Source organism: Porites lutea, chromosome 13 (assembly GCF_958299795.1).
Source record: "Porites lutea chromosome 13, jaPorLute2.1, whole genome shotgun sequence".
In the NCBI taxonomy this organism is placed as follows: domain Eukaryota; kingdom Metazoa; phylum Cnidaria; class Anthozoa; order Scleractinia; family Poritidae; genus Porites; species Porites lutea.
In genome coordinates, this window is record NC_133213.1 from 6,365,098 (window position 1) to 6,386,002 (window position 20,905).

The 20,905-nt window shown below is 33.1% G+C and overlaps 1 protein-coding gene across 1 annotated transcript in view; it reads right to left on the minus strand.

Moving 5' to 3' along the window:
* LOC140923665 (mitogen-activated protein kinase kinase kinase 3-like) overlaps nucleotides 1–19,408 on the minus strand; it is a 34,556-nt gene extending 15,148 nt beyond the window's left edge. The window contains exons 1-5 of the mRNA XM_073373740.1: nucleotides 19,100–19,408; nucleotides 18,402–18,463; nucleotides 17,444–17,530; nucleotides 16,650–16,775; nucleotides 14,993–15,122 (exon numbers count right to left, since the gene is read on the minus strand). Of these exons, the coding sequence (XP_073229841.1) occupies nucleotides 14,993–15,122; nucleotides 16,650–16,775; nucleotides 17,444–17,488 (301 nt within the window). The 5' untranslated portion in view covers nucleotides 17,489–17,530; nucleotides 18,402–18,463; nucleotides 19,100–19,408. The remainder of the gene's footprint in view (nucleotides 1–14,992; nucleotides 15,123–16,649; nucleotides 16,776–17,443; nucleotides 17,531–18,401; nucleotides 18,464–19,099) is intronic.
* Nucleotides 19,409–20,905: the final 1,497 nt, after the last annotated feature.

Sequence of the window (20,905 nt, forward strand, 5' to 3'; positions counted from 1 at the left end):
CTGATGATATCCTGTTTGCTTCTCTCGATGATGGAAATTCGTACAGACAGTAGTGAGAACAATTTAATCTAATATCCTTTGGAGTTTTGTAAAATGATTGACTTAGGTATATTACAGAACAATTCTTATGACGACCTTGGATGAAATAATCAATAAGTTCTCTTTGATTTTTATCACAAACGTAATCATCAAATATTACAAGTTTTTGATTATCCTCATACTCCATTTCTGTAACTGGAGTTATTTCATCATTACTTACATTTAGTATTTCATATCCCATTTTATGACTTAATTCTCTCATTTTTTGAATTAACTTTTGATACTTATCCTGTTCTAGATTACGTGCGTAAAGATAAATTTCATCATAATACAAAAGTGGTTTAATTAACATATGATAAAGCAAATTAGTTTTACCACTTCCACTGTTTCCACAGATTAACATTCTAAAAGTATCTGATGGCATGTAAGGAAATAACTGTTTATATTTTTTATCTGAGTCGTCTAAACTATCATAGTTTGGTATTTCCATTTTTATATAATAGTTATATATTTAATATATAAAATGGATATTGAAGAGTATAAAAAACTTGCAAGAAATAAAATTGAAGCTGACGCTTTAACTCAACAGGTGAGAGATATCATAAAAGAAACAAAATGGCAAAAACAAGATATGAGAGAGGGTTTTAAAGAAACATTTAAACCACTTATTGAGTCTCAAGAGAGTGTTAAAAAAAGTATTGATGAGCAGCAAAACGCAACTATAGCACAACTTCAAGCTAATCAACTTGCTCTTACACAAGGACTTAATCAAAACAGGATGGCTATAACTGAAGGACTTAATCAAAACAAACTTGCTCTTACTCAAGGATTAGAAAATTTAATTTATTCACCTGTTTCAACTGGTGAAGCAAGTGGTGAAGCAAGTGGTGAAGCAAGTGGTGAAGCAAGTGGTGAAGCAAGTGGTGAAGCAAGTGCAAAAGGTGCAAAAGGTAAAGAAGGTAAAGAAGGTGTAAAACCACAAATAGCAAAATTTACAACTGAAGATATGGATAAATATTTAATGAATACTGAAAGACTAGATATACTAAAAAAAAATGGTTATGATAATCTACCTTCTTCATATTTAAACGATGATATTGAAAATATTGATAAAACAATTAATACTCTTGTTAATGATATGAATGATCTTCAAGATATGATAAAAAACACTGCTATTATTTATCAAAACAAAGAAGGTTATTATTTAGCTAAACCAAAATGTGAAAATCCACGAAAAGAAACTATTATTAACATAAAAACTTTTAACACAATAAGCACATATTATAAAAATATAACTAATCTTAGGTCTTACAAATTAAAAACTGGCTCTGGAATGATTTACTTTAACAACCCACATCAACTTCTAGACAGACTTGAATTACTCGGTGGATCAATTCTAGCTGGGAATAATGGTGTGATACCTGAGTTTTCTAAAATAGCACATCTTCTAAATCAAATGAAAGTAATTACAAAAAAACAACTGAATGATTTACTAAAAACTTATATAACAATTAGATAAATGGAAGAACGAGCTATTCATATTTCTTCAATAAATAGGGAAAAAAGAGGAACAAGCAGACCCGGTGATTTTACTATTAAGTTTAATCCATCTTTGAAACTTGACCCTGAAAAAAAACATCAACTTGCTCTTGATAGGTTGTCCATGACTTACTCTTGGTACAACATTAGAAGTGATTATAAAAATAATAAGATTAAATATACTCACGATGGATCCACTTGGCAAACAATTACTTTTACAGATGGAATGTATTCCTACTCAGATATTAATGATTACATTCATCAGTATATGGATCAAAAATCTCACTCATCAGGTTCAAGTGGAAATAAAACTTATTCAATTAATATAACATTTATACTATCCACCTATCGAGTGTTAGTATCAATTGAGGGTGATTATCAATTAGATCTAAGAGGAACAGAATTTGGAGACTTGATTGGATTTGAAAAAAAACTTATTACAAAAACAGAGTATGGAACAAAACTACCAAATATAACAAATTCTATTGATGTGTTAAATATAAACACAACCGCAATAACTAATAGTATTGTAAATGGAATAAATACAAATACCATTGCTGTAATACCAACTGATAATTTAACAAGATCTTTTCCATTTACTTTCGAACCTAAAAGACCATTGTATTGTGACGTTTCTGCGTTTAAAATTGATGAAATGAGAATATTTGTTACAGACTCAGTTGGAAGACCAGTAAATTTTAATGGTATAGATTGGTATATGACTTTACTTCTTCACTCGATGTAATACTTCATATTTATATAACTATTAAAATAAAATGATGCGTCAATCAGAGTTTAAAATGAAACTTGACCCTAAATTGGGTAAATATACAAGACAACATATTTATGGAGAAGGAATGATGGATGGGTTTAAATCGGTTGGTAAAAAAATATTTGGAAAGACAATGAAAAAAACTGCTAAAAAAAGTGCTCAAAAAAGTGGTGATAAATTACTAAAAATGACTGCAACAAAAACTGGTGAATATTCTGGTAAAAAGGCTGGTGATAAAATAGTGCAAATGTTATCCAAAGAAAAGGTAAAATCCACCAAAAAAACCCCTGCAAAAAAAAAAGTTACTTTTAATAAAAATGTTAAAAGTTTACCAACAAGAAAAATGAGTCAACAAGAAATAAATAAAAGATTGAATTCCATTCTTAGTGGAGGATCATTAAACTAAGAAAAAAATTATATAATTATTAAAATAAAATGAAGTCTTTTAGAAATCCAAACTATCTAGAGAGATATGAAGATGTTGTTTTTGATCTGGAACAAGCTATTAATACAGCTCCAGCAAACAACACTGATCAAGATAGAAATAACCTTAAATTTATCACTGACAATTCAGGTGAAGTAACACCATTTGATTGGTATAATGCTAGAATAGCAATAGATTTTAAAGTTCAACAACGTGATGGAACTAATTTTGTTATTGGAGCTAATGTAGATGATGACAGTCTTACAGCTAATAGAAACGCTCAGTATATAGCATATAGAGATGATCAAATGGGAATTGTAAATGGAGCAAATAGTTTTATTTCAAGATTATCAGTATTAGCAAATGGAAAAGAACTATACCAGTGTAATTATGCTAATCATAGTGTAAATATAAAAAATTTACTTGAGTATAACAAAACTTACGCTGAATCAGTTGCAACAAATGAATTTTATTATCTTGATACATCAACAACTGCTAATAAAAATAGATTTATTAAAAGACAAGTTACTCATCGTCAAAATGCTGCTGGTGGTGCTGATGAAGCAGGTTTTATGTTAGATAACACCCCATCATCTTATAATAAAGGATTTGCAAAGCGTAAAGCTTTACTTGGAACATCATCCACAGTGCGCTGTGAAATTCCTCTTAATAGGTATTCATTTTTTGAGGCGCTTGAAGATAAACTTCTTCCTAACACTAAAATCGAAATAAATTTTGAGATCGAAAAAGATGATAATCTTATTTGGAGGGCTGGAGGAAATCGATGTAGAGTAGTAGTTACTCGTCTTCAACTTTTTGTACCTAGGCTGGTATTCAATGCAGAAGGAAGTAAATTATTTATGGAAAACTATCTTAAACCATATAAATGGACCTATCTAAAAGAGGTTGTTGAGAGAAACATTGCTGGAAATCAAAGAACTGGTAATTTTAGAATTACAAATGGTATATCAAAACCACGACATGTATTTGTTTTTATAATTAACACACCAAATATAGATACACAAACAGCAAATCCATTTTTGTATAATACTTTCAGTGTTTCTACAGATCCAAGGACTCTTGACAGGTGTTATCTTGAGGTAGGAAATGGAAATGAATATCCTGATATTCACTACAAACCTTCAACAGTTCCTTCAAGAGTTTTTAGAGATGTTATGAAGTATGTTTATGCTAACAATGATTTTCAAGGAGGTACACTTCTTACTAGATCTACTTTTGAAGATATATGTCCGTTTGTATATTTTGACTTAACCAAGCAAAAACTAGACATAAAAGATGGGGTAACAAAACTTGCATTTCATTATGAGTTATCTGGAACAACTGCAGCTAACTACAATGTTTATGCTCTGGTACTTCACGAAACTGAAGCTGAAATAACACAACAAAATGGAAAACTATTGTTAAGAGCATAACCCCTCCCTTAGCTACACCGCATATGATTACACAGAATTTTACACAAGCTGTTATAATTACACAGAATTTTACACAAGTTGTTATAATTACACAACAATTTATTCAAGCGTTTTAGAATTATGTGTAATCATTTGATATTTATATTACAGCAGGTACATAAAACCACCAAAACAAAATAATATAAATATTATAATAAAAATGACAACTTATATTGAATACAGTGTAAAACTTACAGATGGGCAAAAGTCAAAATTGGCTTCTGCAATATTAAATAAATCACCACTAACTCTTCGGTTAAAACATGGACATCTTCGAGGTTCTGATGAGTTAATGCTAACAAAAAGACAAATTTCTAAAATAAAAAAATCTATTGCAAATGGTACTGGATCGGATATAATGATAAGTAAAACACAGATTAGACGTTCTGTAAAACATGGTGGAAACTTATTTTCATCACTCGCATCTCTTGGAGCAAAAGTATTGCCTTACGCAATAAAAGGAGTATCAAAAGTTGTTCCTTCATTGGCTACTGGTGCTGCCACTGCACTTGGAGAAATTGGATTAAATAAAATTTTTGGAAAAGGAATAACAATCCCCCATAAATTTTTCCCAATGCTACCACCTATTGTAAGAGAATTTACACAATCACAAATAAACCAAATTAACAAAGCACATCAAACAGGTGGACGATTAATTATTAAACCAACTCGTAAACAAATAGAAGGAGGATTTCTTGGAACACTTGCTTCTATTGGTATACCAATGGCAATTAGTTTAGTATCTAAGATGTTTGGTTCTGGACTACAAGTAGATAGAAGTAATTCATCCAATACATCAAATGTTTACGTTCCACCTCCTCCATCTACTTATGGTGAAGGTTATCCTTATCACTCACCACCTTTTATTGGTAATTGGTCAAACCCAATAGGAATGGGAGTTAAAAAAAAAAAAGCCCAAATCCAAGGGTACAGGACTACTACTAGGAAAAAACAGCCCATTCAACTCAATTCCCATTCTAGGTACCATTTTGTAATTAAACCACTATCCAACTTTGACCTCATGAAATGGATAAAAAGACTTGGTATTAATCATTTCAGAGGAATATATAGTCGTGATAGACTACCAAAAAATATTAGAAAAGAATGTGGAATAATTAATCTAGATGATATTACAGGTCCTGGAACACATTGGGTTTGTTATAGAAATATAGACAATTTAGTAGAGTATTTTGATCCATTTGGACTAATAATGCCAAATGAAGCATTAAGATATTTTAATACTTCTGGAAAACAAATAGTTTACTCAATGGATGAAATACAAAATCGCAATACTGTACTTTGCGGATATTGGTGTTTATACTACTTATTTGAGAGACAGAGAGGTAATAGTATTTTAGATGTAATACATAACCCTCATTTTGATGATGACAATAGTGATTTTATAAAAGCATACTTTGGAGGATAAATATAAAATAATATAAAATAATATAAAATAATATAAAATAATATAATATTTAATAAATATTATATTTTTTTTAATCACTATCAACTGGTTTATTTTTTAACCTCTTAACCTTCTCAACTTTTGTGTTTAAATCTCTAACACTATCAACTATTTCAACAAAATTTGAGTAAATATCAATAAGTCTATAAAGTTTCTTCTTTTTATCACTATTTATACTCAACCATGAATATTCCTCATTTCTAATTTTTTTCCACATCTCACATTCACTAACCATTAACACTCTGGAAAGATCATCATTTTTCTTTCTAAGACTCTCCATCTCATTATATATTTTTGTTCGCACTTCTTTTTCAAAATCCTTGATTGTTTTAACATCAATATTTTTCTCAATCTCAGAAAAGAATTTAGCCTCCATTTATTATATAAACAGATAATTACCTTTTACAACTTTGTTGAGAGTATTTGCTTTCTCACTTATTTCCATAAGCAACTCAAATATTTTTATAAATTTAGTATCATTTTCCAATCTAGAAAAATCAGCATATTCATAACTCATATTAAGGTTACTATGTATCTTTTCAAGCTCACTTTTAATAAAATTAGATCTAATAGACATATTTTATCTAAGCATATATTAAATGAAAGAATCATATTGCATTAAAGATAAAAGAGTAACTCCTTGCACAGAACCAAGTGGTTACCAACAAGATAAAAGAGGTAGAACTCAATTCTTTTGTAGATGTGCAGTTTGTGGAATTAAAAAAGTTAGATACGTCAAAACTGGAACAGCTTCTCAAACTGAAAGTGGTAAAAAGAGAAAAACAAAAAAGAGGTCAAAAAACTAGTAAGCCCGTCTGAAGGGGCGGGCGTCTTTGATACTGTTGTTGGTACAGCAGTTGATGGATTTGTACATTTTGGTTTACCTTGGATGGGTAAAAAAGCTGTTGAAATGGGTAAATATGGAGCAAGTGAGTTAATGAGAAATAAAAACGTTCAAAAAAAAGCTGTAAACTACGGAATAAATAAACTTACACCATTTATTCAAGATTCTGTTGGAACAGCAATGGATCAACTGTCAACAAAAGTTAGACCGAATAAAAAGTATAAAACCGATCGACTAGAATTAGATGGTAGATCTGGAAAAGGATTTGATGTTCACAAATTGATTGGAAAACTTCCAAAACCAAAAGCAGGATGGACTCCTGGAAAATATAAGTATATGGGTCCATACAATCCTCTAGAAAAACAATTAAGCTATGATCCTGAAACTGGAAAAGTGACAGATTGGAAAGTTAAACCTTATAACAAAGTTGATGAAATAGCAGCTTATCACGATATTTGTTACGACATGGGTAGAAGCAAAGGTGATTGTGATAAAGAGATGGTAAAATCATTAGACGACTTACCATATGGTGAAATGCCAAAGTGGGGTTCAACTGCTAGATTCTTGATTAATACAAAACAAAAACTTGGACTTGGTTTAAACTCGATTCAGCGTTGAGTAGTGATTGGTCTCAACAATTAGCTGACGAACTTCACAAACCAATCACACGAAACTTTCAAAAGAGATCAGTAGTCTCAAACGGAATTGATGAAATCTGGGCTGCTGATTTAGTTGAAATGCAAAAGTTTAGTAAGTGGAATAAAGGGATTAAATATTTGTTAATGGTTATTGATGTGTTTAGTAAGTATGGATGGATTATAGCTTTGAAAGATAAAAAAACTGAAACTGTAAGTAAAGCATTTGATATTGTGTTTAAAACTAAACGTAAACCTCAAATGTTATGGACAGATAAAGGTTCTGAGTTTATAAGTAAAACGTTTAAAGATTTTCTTCAAAGAAATAGAATCAAGTTGTATCACACTGAAAATGAAGAGAAATCAAGTGTTGTTGAGAGATGGAATAAAACAATGAAAAACAGAATGTGGAAGATGTTTACTGTGAATAACAATACTGTTTACTGGGATAAGATAGATAAACTAGTTGATGATTACAATAATACTATTCATTCTAGTATAAAAATGACTCCTGTTAAAGCAAGTAAAAAGAAGAATGAGCGTAAAGTTTGGTCTAATTTGTACGGTGATTTGATTTACTTGAAAACTAGTATACCAAAGTTTGCAATTGGTGATCATGTTAGAATTTCTAAGTATAAAAGGCGAGTATTTGATAAAGGTTATACACCAAACTGGACAGAGGAGATATTTGTAATTGATAAAGTTCTTCCAACAAAACCTATTACGTATAGTATTGTTGATTTGATGGGTGAAGAGATTAAAGGTTCTTTTTACGAGCAAGAATTACAAAAAGCAAAACAGCAAACATATAGAATAGAAAAGATTATCAGACGAGATAATAAGAAAAAAATGGCATTAGTAAAATGGAGTGGTTATCCTGATAAATTTAACTCATGGGTAAGTTTAAAAGATTTGGTTGATTTTTAATACAAAATAATGTATTAAAAATAAATACTATTATTACTCTTCATCATTATCTTTTTCAAGTAATGCTTCAAGACCATCTTTTGTGTAATCACCATCACTCTCTTCTTCTTCCTCTTCAAATGCTAGTAAAGACTCTCTAGGTTTGAGTGGTTTAACATAACACTCATGTATTTTTATTTGTAAAGATGTTACAGTTTTACTTATGAATATTCCTTCAATTATTAGAGCCAATTTAACATTACAGTATTGATTAAGATATTTAAAAGGATTTAGATCACGACCTCCCTTTCCCTTAAACAAAGATAAAATTTTTTTTGTTTTTTCTGAGTAAATAAGTTTTGCGTAAAGAACTGGAGCTGATGATTCATCAACTTTTGTTTTCTTTTTTCCTTTATTGTCTGTGTATTCTATTTGTTTATGGTAAAGTGGTGAAGATAAACTTGATGCCATATCAGGACCATATTCATTTTCTAAATATTGTTGTGATGCAGTTGTTATATTATTAATAACATCAAAAAATTCTTTTTCTTTAGTACTAGGTTCACTATCCTTAGACCAAAGACATACTGGTATTGAGTAACCTACTAACTTTTTGGTATCTTGGTTTTTCTTTTCATTTACTCCAAAAGAGAAAAGAACTGGAGTTTCTATTACAAGTGGACCTTTTTTCTTATTTGGATATTTGATTTCAATTGGAATACGTTTATATTTGATTTTGCTATCTTTTACTTTGTACTCTTTGCTATTATTAAAGATAATATTGTCTTGGGTAATATTTTCGTAAGTTGTCAACTGCATTTTATTAATATTTAGATAATCCTTAAGCCTCATTTAAATATTCAAACGTGTATTTTTGACCGTCTTTTTTTGAAGTAGCTGATTTACAATATATATACTTCTCCTCACAAATCATTTTAACATGACCTGCATTAATACCTAATAATTTGTTAACTGAGTATAAACTATTGTAAATAACTTCTTCATTTGATAACAAATTAATTGCCTTAACTTTTTTTCTATTTTTATGATTATCCTTAACAAAACTATAATCTCTATTAATTGTTGATTTTTTATTATTTTCACTTCTTGTAACTACTTCCAAATTTTTCAACCTATTGTCTTTTCTATTAAAATTAATATGATTAATGTATTTATCACTTTCTATCATCCCATAAAAACACTCATAAATAAATCGATGTATAAGATAATTTTTTACTTTATTTTTTGACACAGATATACAAAATCTTAAATAACCATTATTATTAATATTTCCTAACATAGGTTTTCTTATTCTAACATTCATAATTTCACCATATTTATTTGCTGCATATTTTTCATAAATAGGATGAGTATAAAACTTTTTATTATTTTCCAATATGAGAACCATTTTATATTAAAATTTTATTTCTTTAAGCATAATATTTCAAATTTATTTTCTAGGCCAAAGTAAATTAACAGACCAGAAGTTACTCGATTCTGGATTAGTATAGGTTAATTCTCCCTTTTTATTTTTAATCTTCATAGCACGAGACAAATATTTATCTCTTCTCTCTTTATCCTTGTGAATAGTAAAGTCTGAATATTTAGGTGACCCAAAGTGAACTTTCTTTCCACCTGGAAGTTTAACCATGTATTTGTTATTTTTACGAGTTGAATAATCAAGTGATTCAGCACCGAGTTTTTTAGCATCTTTAGTTAATCTCTTAAAATCTGGTCCTTCAAGAACGTATCTTTGTGGTAAAATGTAATCTGGATCCTTATCAACTATAAAATCCAAATCCTCTTTTGTAGGAGTAGTTTCTCTAGATCTTGGTTCCATTTTTTTTATTATTTGATTATATTAATTACTACTTTACATAAAGTGTTTGAATTTTAGATAAATACTAAATTTTTTCTTATTTTCATCTAAATTTTCTAGTAATAATTCATCATTATTAAAATCATTATCTTGTACCATATCAATAAATTTAATAATATCAGCTTTTATACAATCAATAACATATGTCAAAAAATTAGAAAAATCATCTATAGATAAATCTTTATCAGTATATTCAAAAGTATCTTTACTATATATTAAACTTTTTATTTGATAAAAAATATTATAAATTTTATACATCTTTTTTATATGTTTAATTTTATAATCATCCCCATTTTTTTCTAATTTTTTAAGATAACCACAAATTTTTTTTCTATTTATTTTTCGTACAAATCCTTCTTCAAGGTAAAGTTGATTTCTACAATTTTCCTCCATATTATTATATATATTTCTTTACTTGTTCATAAATCTTTTTAGGGTCTTTCTCAAGTTCGATGTTATCAAACTCTTCTGAATATAACACTTCATAAAATTCTTTACTGTTAAATATTTCAGGTTTTACCAGTTTAATCTTTTTAAGAATATTTTTAGTTTGTTTTACTTCTTCATTTTGATACTTATCTTCGTATGAAATAAAAGGATCTCCTCTATCTATTTCGTCTAAAAACTTAATCTCATAACGATCTTTGTCTTCCATAGGAATAGTAGTATTAAGATACCGTTTTTTACTTAATTTTGGTTCGTTTTCATCAATTCCATGAAATGTTGGTTCTTCAGGTTTACGACAAACAAATTGATGCTCTTTATTAACAAAAATAGCATTACGACCATTAACTTTCTTAATATATTTATACTCATCATAAAATAAATAACCAAATCGTTTTTTCATATAACGTAAATGTAGTAAATGACTATCTATAAATTTAGCAACATCTTCCCAATCTGAAAAACAATTACCTTGTTTTAACATTTCCATCAACCATTCAAACTCGTTATTTAAACGACAATACATATTTTATATATATTATATATAAAAAAAAAAACTTTTAACATAAAATGTTAGAAGTTTAGAAATCATCATAACGATATTTTCTCGGTATTACATTAATCTTATTAAAAAAAAGACAACCAACTTTGTACTCATTAACAAATCTTGTGCCTTCGTAACATAATAATTCTGTTGCATTTTTAAACAAAATATCCAATTTTTCTCTTGATTGACAATATTCTCTTACATTAATTGTTTTAACATCATTAAAAACATCTTTTAAATCAATTATACCATCGTTCACTGATTTAACTGTTTGTTTAATATTATCATCAATATTTTTAAATAATTGGTAATCTTCTGCACTATCAAATACTAATCCACAATAAACGTATCGATAACAATTATTTGGTTGACTTGTTTGATTGTTTTTTGATTTAATACCCATTATATTTTTTTATTTTTTATTTTCTTAAATCAAATTTATTTTTTTCTGATTCAATATCTCTATCACTTATTTATTATAGTATTATATTATATAAAGTAAAAAACTTATAACATAATATTTGTTATAAGTTTAGAAATCATCATCACTATTATTCTCAGTATCAAAATATTTTATTACATTAATCTTATTAAAAAAACAACAACCAACTTTGTACTCATTAACAAATCTTGTGTCTTCGTAACATAATAATTCTGTTGCATTTTTAAACAAACCATCCAATTCTTCTCTTGTATCAAAATAACTTTCTTCTACATTAAATGTTTTAACATTATTAAAAACATCTTTTAAATCAATGCTACCATCGTTCACTGATATAACTGTTTGTTTAATATTACTATCAATATTTTTTAATATTTGGTAATCTTCTTCACTATCAAATATTAATCCACGAACTCTGAATAGTTTACAAATATTTAATTGACTTGTTTGATTGTTTTTTGATTTAAAACCCATTATATTTTTTTTATTTTTTATTTCTTAAATCAAATTTATTTTTTCTGATTCAATATCTTTATCACTTCTTTATTATTGTGTAGTATAGTAAATGTTGACATCTCACTCACTCACTTATTTCTAGCTCTTCGAGCAATGTGAGCGACTACTTGTGAACGATTGAAGCAATACGAATGAGTTGAACGAACTGAATGAACTGAATGAACTGAATGAAAATGAGTGAGATGAGTGAGCGAAAGCGAACGAATCGAACGAATTGAATGAAGTGAATGAAGTGAATGAAGTGAGTTAAACGAATGAGTTTTTGCGAAATGAGTGAACAAGAGGAGCGATATTGCGAGATGAGTTAGAAATAAGTGAGTGAGTGAGATGGCAACATTTACTATACTACTCCTCAAGGTTCAATCCTCGGCCTCCTACTATTCCTATTATACATTAATGATCTCCCTAACTGTAACGTTCTATCGGATGTGAGAATGTACGCCGATGACACTAATCTCACGTTTGCCTGCAAAGACCCTAATGAGTTGTTTTCATCCCTGACTCATGATTTGGGCAATCTGAATCTAACCGTCTAAGTCTTAATGTCCTCAAGACTAAATGTCTGTTTACAGGCACGAGGCAAAAAATCTCTTTGCTCCCTAGCGATCCACACATATCCCTTGACGGGCATTCAATTGAAAGAGTCAATAGTTACAAATGCCTAGGCGTTCAGGTTGAAGGAAGGCTCACATCTCCGAAGTCATCGGTAAAGTTTCAAAAGTACTAGCAGTCCTAAGGAGGCTAAGACCGATATGTCCCCAGAGTACCCTTGTCACTATTTACAAGTCATTGATTCTTCCGCATCTCGATTATTGCAGCGCTGTCTGGGGCTGTATCGGTAATGGTCTCAGCCAAAAACTAGAGAAACTACAAAACAGGGCTGCACGCATAATTACAGGGTCTAGCTGGGATGCCAGCTCTGCCCCGATTCTTCATGCCCTTAAATGGGATAGCCCCGCTGACAGACGTACAAAGCAACTGAAATCTTTAATGTTTAAAACTGTAAATAACCTTGTACCCGAATACCTGTCTGATAAATTCGCCAGCATTAATACCATTCACAGGCATAATCTTCGAGGTGCGCAACATAACCTGTTTATTCCGCGACCGAACACCGAGGCCCTAAAGAAACGTTTTCGTTATAGGGGCGCAGTAACATGGAACAGTCTGTCAGCTGAGGCTAAGCAGGCCACTACTTTAAATTGTTTTTATTCCGCTATTGTACATTAAGGGACTGTGCAATAATTATCTGGAGGGGGGGGGGGGGGTCTAAAATTAGCAAAGTAGGCCTTAAAATAAAGTTGCACCCCCCCTGAATTAAAGTTAAAATAACTTCTTGTCCACCCCCGTCTAGAGGGGAGATTACTTTCAACCCCCCCTCCCCAACCTCCGATCCTCCCTACATCCTTCTTTACCTTTACACTACTTCTGGTATGTCTGCATCATCAATAAATAAAACTTGGAAGCTGCGCTCCACATAATCGTCGCCTGATGAACCACCTTCATACTCGGTTGACTCCTCCTCAGAATCACTTGAGGTATCATCATGAGAACTGGAGGGCATGTTTTCATCATCATCTTCGATGTCTTCATCAAATGTTCTTGCTACAGAACCATCTGCATGCTTAAGTATTCGCTCAACTAATTGTGCCTTGTTTCCAGATACCATTAGACCTTCTTGCCTTAGATAGAGCCGAAGTTGCTTGTTAGTCAGTCTTTCAACATCGTCTCTGCTCTCCCAACAAATATCTTCTGGAATGGTGTTTCTTTCCAGATTTCTTTTGTCTGCTTTTAGAGCCAAGAATTCAGGGTGCTGAAGATATCTTCTGCAAGAACTTTCGTCGATGTTAAGCTTTAAGCATGCTTGCCGTATGGCCTGGTTATCAGAAGAGGTCACTTTCTTTTCAACAAACATCTTCTTCACTTGTACACTAGGAAGGATACTGTCAACCTCGCTTGGAGCCAAACGAGGTTCATCAACTAAGAGATACTTTCCTGGCGAGGACGGATCAAGGGCTGGCAATGGAGATCGTGTAATGGGAATGCCACCTGTCCAACCTTCTTCCTCGCATTCATCGCAGGTTGGGTCACATGAAAACTTCAAGTACTCAAGGTAGTATTGTCCTTGCTTCACATGGGCATCTTTCATCTTTTGAAGCTTTGAAAAAACTCCGTTCCCGCATATTTTGTGTCGTTGCTGTGGAGAAGCCTTCCTCCATTAAAGAAGGTACTTCGAGAGATGAAGCAGGATGTGACTTTCCGGATGGTAGCTGGCAAGGGAGATCAGGAAGTCATTCTTTCCAGGACCCGATTCGTCATGAATGCGCTGTGCAATTTGGTTGAACATTGACCAAGTATTTACTTCCTCCCAGGCAATGCAGTGTTGTTCTATGTCTTTCAAGCACATTCTTTCCAATTCTGCAGTAGGAAGCCCATGAAAAGGGTCATTGGGTGGGGCGACCGGACTTCCTGTCGTAAGAGCTTCTCCAATTGCAGCATTAGTGCGTTCTGCTTCGTTCTGCGCCGAGTCATGAGGGACTTGCTTTCCTGTAAATGCTTCGTTGGGAAGCGGAAGTGCTTGTTCAAAACCAACTCGGGATTTAACTCAAGTTCTTGAATATATGTTTAATATTGTTGAGATAAACTGTTCATTTTTAGTACAAGGTTTTGAAGCTGTTAATATTAATATTTCTTAAAAGATTCCAAAAATTGATTTTGATTAGCTTACATGTAATATACATTATCTTGAGTCCATGGATTGAGATCAGACCTCTCAGTCTAACTTCTAACCCCCCCTACAAATGTTTAAGAAATTACCTCTTACCCCCCCTACCCTGCGCTTTTGTTTAAGTTCAGGCCCCCCCTATTAATCTTAGAACCCCCCCTCCAGATAATTATTGCACAGTCCCTAAGATTTTCTTAGTAGGCATTTATTATAGGATTTTTCAATAATGTTTGTTATTTTCAAGTCTTAGTTTAACGTGCACGGCTCTTTAGAAGGCCACTTTTTAGTGATAAGGATCCCGTGGTTAAATAAAGTTATTACTTACTTACTTATACTTACTTACCTTTAATGTCCCGGTGAGTTATTTCATTGGAGTGTAGATAATCCACCCCCTCAAGTATTTGCTGAGTGAACACCCTTGTTAACCATTCATCAAGTTTTTCTCTTTGCCTTATGAAGTCATGTAAAGAACCCTGCAAAAATGTAAGATTTCGCTATGTTTACATTCCAGTTTTTTTTTTTCACTTTGATTTCCTTTTTGGTAATCCAAGCACTTGACATTTCTTTGTCGCGGGGGATCGCTGCACAACTTCAACTTCAGGAATGTTGGCCTACAATTTAGTGACAAAGTAAGCGAGTCGAATAATCACGATAAAGATTAAAAGAACGCGAATTCACTTTTTAAGGGACGTCCGTTATTTAAGGTAATTCCCTAGTAAAAGAACGTAACATAGATTTTAGATGAAACTTGGTACACTGATGTAACAAGAACGAAATACGCACTTGCCCGGACACTTCCTTCAATTTGCTTTAATTCAAAAAAGCTATCTGTTCCTTCACGAAGGATGCAAGTAAAGGGAGAAAACCAATAGAATCATTACACTTGACACAATGGAAATTACAGAAAGTTTGATAATTTGCTAGCCTGATACATGGTTGAGTAGACTGCCTTGGCCTATAATAAAAGCACTGCCTAAAACCCCAAAAGACTCTAACTGAAAACCTACCGACTTTCCGTATACTTATTCTTCATCCGTACATTAACTAAACAAGTCATAGTTTCAAAGACAGAAACTGGAAAAAGTTCATGTATTCTCATCATTACCCATAATTATGTGAATGTTTCTACGATCAACTAATCAATGTCACTACTCGCGTGGTTTTCGGGAAAAGAGTGACATCACCGGACGGCATTAACGGCTCGTTGATTCAGACGTCTTTGTCGGGTGTTTGTGAATAGAGGAGACGGCTGAAGACTAAAATTAAGGCTAATGTAACAGATGACGGGAGCACATTTGCACAACTTCGGAGTCAAAAGCTGTCTGCTGTTAACATGAATAACTCATGATAGGGAGCATTAGTGTTTATCTCTACCTTTTGGCGCAAGCAAATAAACCTTATCAAGACCAATGGACACCTGTAGATGGTTTTCACAGTGGCGTCACCAAATTTAAAGTCATAATAGCGAGGAATTCCTAGTTACACTAAGTAAATCTTTGTACAAGCTTCCATTCCCGTAGCATGTTTCATTTCGAAAATACAGCAATTTGAACGTTCTAGTGTTAACAGTGCGTGACACCAAAATAGGAATGCTGTCTCGTTGAAAAAGTCTCTCCTCTTGATTTTCAGCAGTATAACCATTTCGAGTATTAGAAGATATGTTTATGCGTACGTATGCTAGTTATCTAATGAAAAGAAACAGCTTTTATAGAAAAAGTAAACTCCAGATGTTTTTGTTGATTTCCGGCGGCCATATTGCTGCACCAAAACGGTACACAAATATGGCGACTCTATACAAAGCTCTACAAAGGTGCGCGCTGAAACGTTTTGACAAATAACTCAGAAACTGTTGGCCCCAAAGACCTGAGCCTTAGAAAAATTGTTTATAGATTAGTCTTTTATAACATTTCATTTTCTTGGCTTCTTCCACTGGACGGTTTCTACTTTTTTTTTGTTGCGTGACAGTGAAAACGACGATCTATGGGTTAAAAAACTCTTACCCCAGCCATGAAATCCAAAAAAAGATAAATGACGTCTCCCTTTTGTTCACTTCCATGAAAACGCACAATTCTCGGATGTCTTAGCCTACTCAACTTGTCAATTTCATTTTGAAGTTGCTTAACCTCCTGAAAGAAATAGTAGTATACCCCGTTATTGAATAAGACAACCCTAAAGAGTGCATTTCTTTTGATGATCCTTCGTGGGCTATTATATAACTCAACTGTCCTATATCCCTGCTCTGTGAGTCCCAACAACTGCGTATCAAGTGACGTCCGCATTCGCCTTTCCTAAAAGCCAATGCCACGTAAGAGTCACTTGCCTGTCACAAGAAGAAATCTTTCCAAAATTATCAAAGTGTCGTCATCGTCATTGGAACTGATCATTGAATTACCATGATTACGACTGTAATGTGTTTTTCGACCCAACCCTTAAAAAGATACACAGAATTAGCAAAGAGAATGCGATGACAGATAAGAAGAACGCACAAAAGCGTGAACCTGACTGATCATGTCGGTTTTGAGATCTGAGCGTTGTCGTCTCCGTTGTCACCTTTTCTTTGCTACATCTGCCTATTGTCTCAGCAGAATGACGGACATCATTCAGTCGTGGCTACTTCTAGCAAGACCCACTATTAAAAGATGCCTGTAAAGTTTGACGTCAGTTCTAGGGGACAATAAATTTTCCAGTTTGACAAGCCACTATACTTGACAGCAATTTTAAGAGGAGACATTTTTGTTGCCAGGTATAATACCACATAATAATTAAGAATCGTAATCTTTGTGAAATGACTAACCTCTGGCATTTTTGAATACTGAGGCTCCATTTTAACTTGTTTCATTGCCACCTTGATTCCAGACTCACGATGGGTCAAACTGAACACCTATGGGGTATCCAAGGGAAAGATACATGTGCACTATTCACTGAAATGGGGAGCAGATAAAATTTCCAGAAACGTCAAGCAATTTTTCTGGAAGGAAGGGAGCGATGGATGGATGGATGGATGGTTGGATTGTTGGTTGGATGGATGGATGGATGGAAGGATAGCCGGCTTAAAAAACAAACATAAAGAAAACAGGGTTTTTGACAGGATTTTCAGAAACTTCAGACACGCTTTTTAGCTTGTTCTCTTGTCATGAATGAACACTTTTGTTTTTGAACATGTTTCATTAAAATTTTATTCATGTTTTGATTGCCAGTCAAGAATTTCAAGTTTTGACATACGTGTCCCGTAAACCCTCCGAATATCGGTGTGGCACTCAAGTTAAGCCCTGTCGGTCGGGGGGTTAAGAACTGGTTGGGTGACCATTCGCTATTATCCCGTCATGAGGACTCTTAAAGGAATTATTGTTTTTTTCTACCGACAGACTCGTAGCTCAACTTAAAAAAATATATGTACATTTGCGAAAGCAAGATACTAGGATACGAAAGAGTGGCCGGAGTTTCGTTTTGAAGTGTTTTTTTTTTTTTGGGGGGGGGGGAGGGGGGTGGCGCTCTTAAAGATACATGTATGTGTATCAAAAACGTTAGCAAAGAAGGTATTCATTCAATGACTTTACAAAGAAAGTTTCTACTACCATAAAGAGAGTATGGTTACCCTACACATTGGGTTGATATTACATTTTTAAGTCAGCGTCCACTCTGAGTCTCTCCCACCCCCAAAATGGGAAACACACAAATAAGTACACCCGTAATTCAACTCAAAGTGTAAACTAAAATATACCTTTAAAATTATATACATGTATATTTATTACCTTTCCAAAGTTTCCTCCACCAAGGTACTTTCCTTTTATCCAAATATTACGGTCTCTCCTTTCTAAACGTAAAAAGACTTGAATTACGGTCAGTTTCGACTGGTCGATACTAGTCACACGTTCTTTTAAAGCTACTTTCCAAATCCTGAAAAGTTAAGGTGATGTTTTTCAGAGAAAAAAGTCCTAAAAAGGTCTAGTTTCTTTACAACGACAACATAATAGAAAAGGTGATAGTAGCAATACCCTAAAAGAAACCTCCTCTTGCTTGTAAATTAGATTTTTTTTTTCAAAATGGTTATCTTTATTTTCTGAAAACTGTAACAAGCCCGGAGTCTTATAAGCACAACTGCAGAGACTTTGCAAACTTGTATTGGCAGAAGCTGCATGAAGTTGCTAAAATACCAAAAAGGGTTGATTCCAATGTAAAAAGCGGTGGGGACTGGGATGCTTGTTGATTAAATAATAATAATTCAACCATGTGGCCATGGCTCAAAAGCTTTATTCATCTCCCAAAACGTTGCATTTTACAACACACCGGCAAGTAAGTACATGCTGAGGAAATCACATGATAATAAAGATTTAAAAAAAAAATGAATTGTGACAAATTTGGAAGATGTCATATTTATTTTTTATATAAATAAGAGGCATAGTCTAGCATGGCAAGGCTTTCAAAATTTTATTTCCTAGTGGTTCAATACCTTGTTCGGAAGAAAATGGACGAAAATATCCTGAAACTAAAAAAAGAACAAAAGAGGATAAAATAAACTCATAAAAGCAAAGACATTTAAGAAAACGTGCATAGAAATTAGTTAAGGTCAGTAACTAAAAACACTTTAATTTTCTTGTGTTAACCCTATTCAGACCCGGTCGTTTGTTTTTGGTGTTTATGTCCTTTCCATAGTGGCGTAGTCCTAAATATTACGTAGTAAGTAATATCATTTAGGAACAAAGTTAGCCTGCAAGCAAGCTCGATCTCCTTGACGCTTTGGTGGCAGGGCGAGAAAAGAAAGGAGAACTTGCAACTACGTCCCTGGACTTTTAATTCCACCTCCGATTCCCCGTCGACTGAGCTGTCAGATTTCCGCCCATCAGCGCGAAGCACAAACGAGCGAGAATGTAAACAAACGTCGAAAACATGTGCCAAGGGTTATGACGTCATTACTAATGTAATCTCCTCCAATCAGAATTTCGCATCGACTTTTTCGATACAGATACTCAAATTCCATTGACGTAGTTGCAAGGTCTCCTTCCTTCTCCCGCCCCGCCACCAGAGCGCTCCGGAGAACATTCTCGAAGGCTAGGACAAAGTCAAAGGAGAAAAGGCATTACTATAGCTCTCAGTTACTAAGCGCACTGTGTTCTTCTCATAGCCCTGATGTCAATTTTTTAGCATTTTACTAGTTCCTAAAATTTCCTGGTCGTTTCCTATTCTCCTCTTCTTCTTATTCAATTTTTTCTTCGGTTCAACCATTAACACTTACAGTTCTACAGTTCCCTTCTTCTCCCTCTGTATTGTTAGTTCAGTGGAACCATAAACACTTTCGTCAATATTATGTCAAATTTTCTGACGATCGAAGTCCGTATTTTTCTTTATGAAATAGCTAACTCCCTGAGAATTGCATTTTTTTAGGCTTATGTTTCCAGTTAGGAATAAAAAAGACTATTACTCACGTTACTAAGCAAGGGAAGAGATCACCTCGATTTTGCGAGAAATTCTACTTCTGAGGTACCAGAAGAACCTCACCCACCTAAAAACACTCCCCAGTGGTGCAGATGTGGGGTTTGCAGACCAGTGCCAGACGAGCACGAAGATTTGTGTTGGAACAGAGGGACTTTCTTGAGATCATATAGGATATTTTCAACTATATCCCTCTTAGAAGTATGTATAAAAGCTGAAGCGATATTCAGGCTAAAGAGATCAGCTTTTGACCTTTCTGTATGCAGAGTTTTAGAAAAGCCGCATATCGCCAGTTTGCCCTTTGAAGACATGGTAAATTAGGAAGGGGTAACAGGAGTGTAATGCCGTCCTGTGTAGTACTCCAAATCAGACACACTTATTGATTTGCACTTTCAACCCTCTTGTTTATTTTTTGAATATTTAATTTCCTTAGCGCCCACACCTCGACTTTGCGTGACGCAAATAAAAAAATAGAACACGTGATGGACGCCACGATTCGATTTCCTTTCGTCAAGTCAGCGCAAAATAAATTCCAAGTGCGTGAAACTCTGGTAGTGATTAATCTTCAAGCAAAAGTAGCCCGTTCACATAATGAAGCGAATCACTTACCATGCTCTAAAAAACGGCGGGATGGGGGTTCAGGTGACTCCATTAAACGTTCTGAAAGTAAAAAAAAAAAACAATAAAAACTATAGACAGACCATTCATAAACAGACCTCAGCATAACCAACAATTTCAATTTCAAAAATAAAACAAACAATAACTGAAGATTTCATTTTTAGCCATTTCCATGCTAACTACTGTACTGGCGGAAAACCGATCCAAA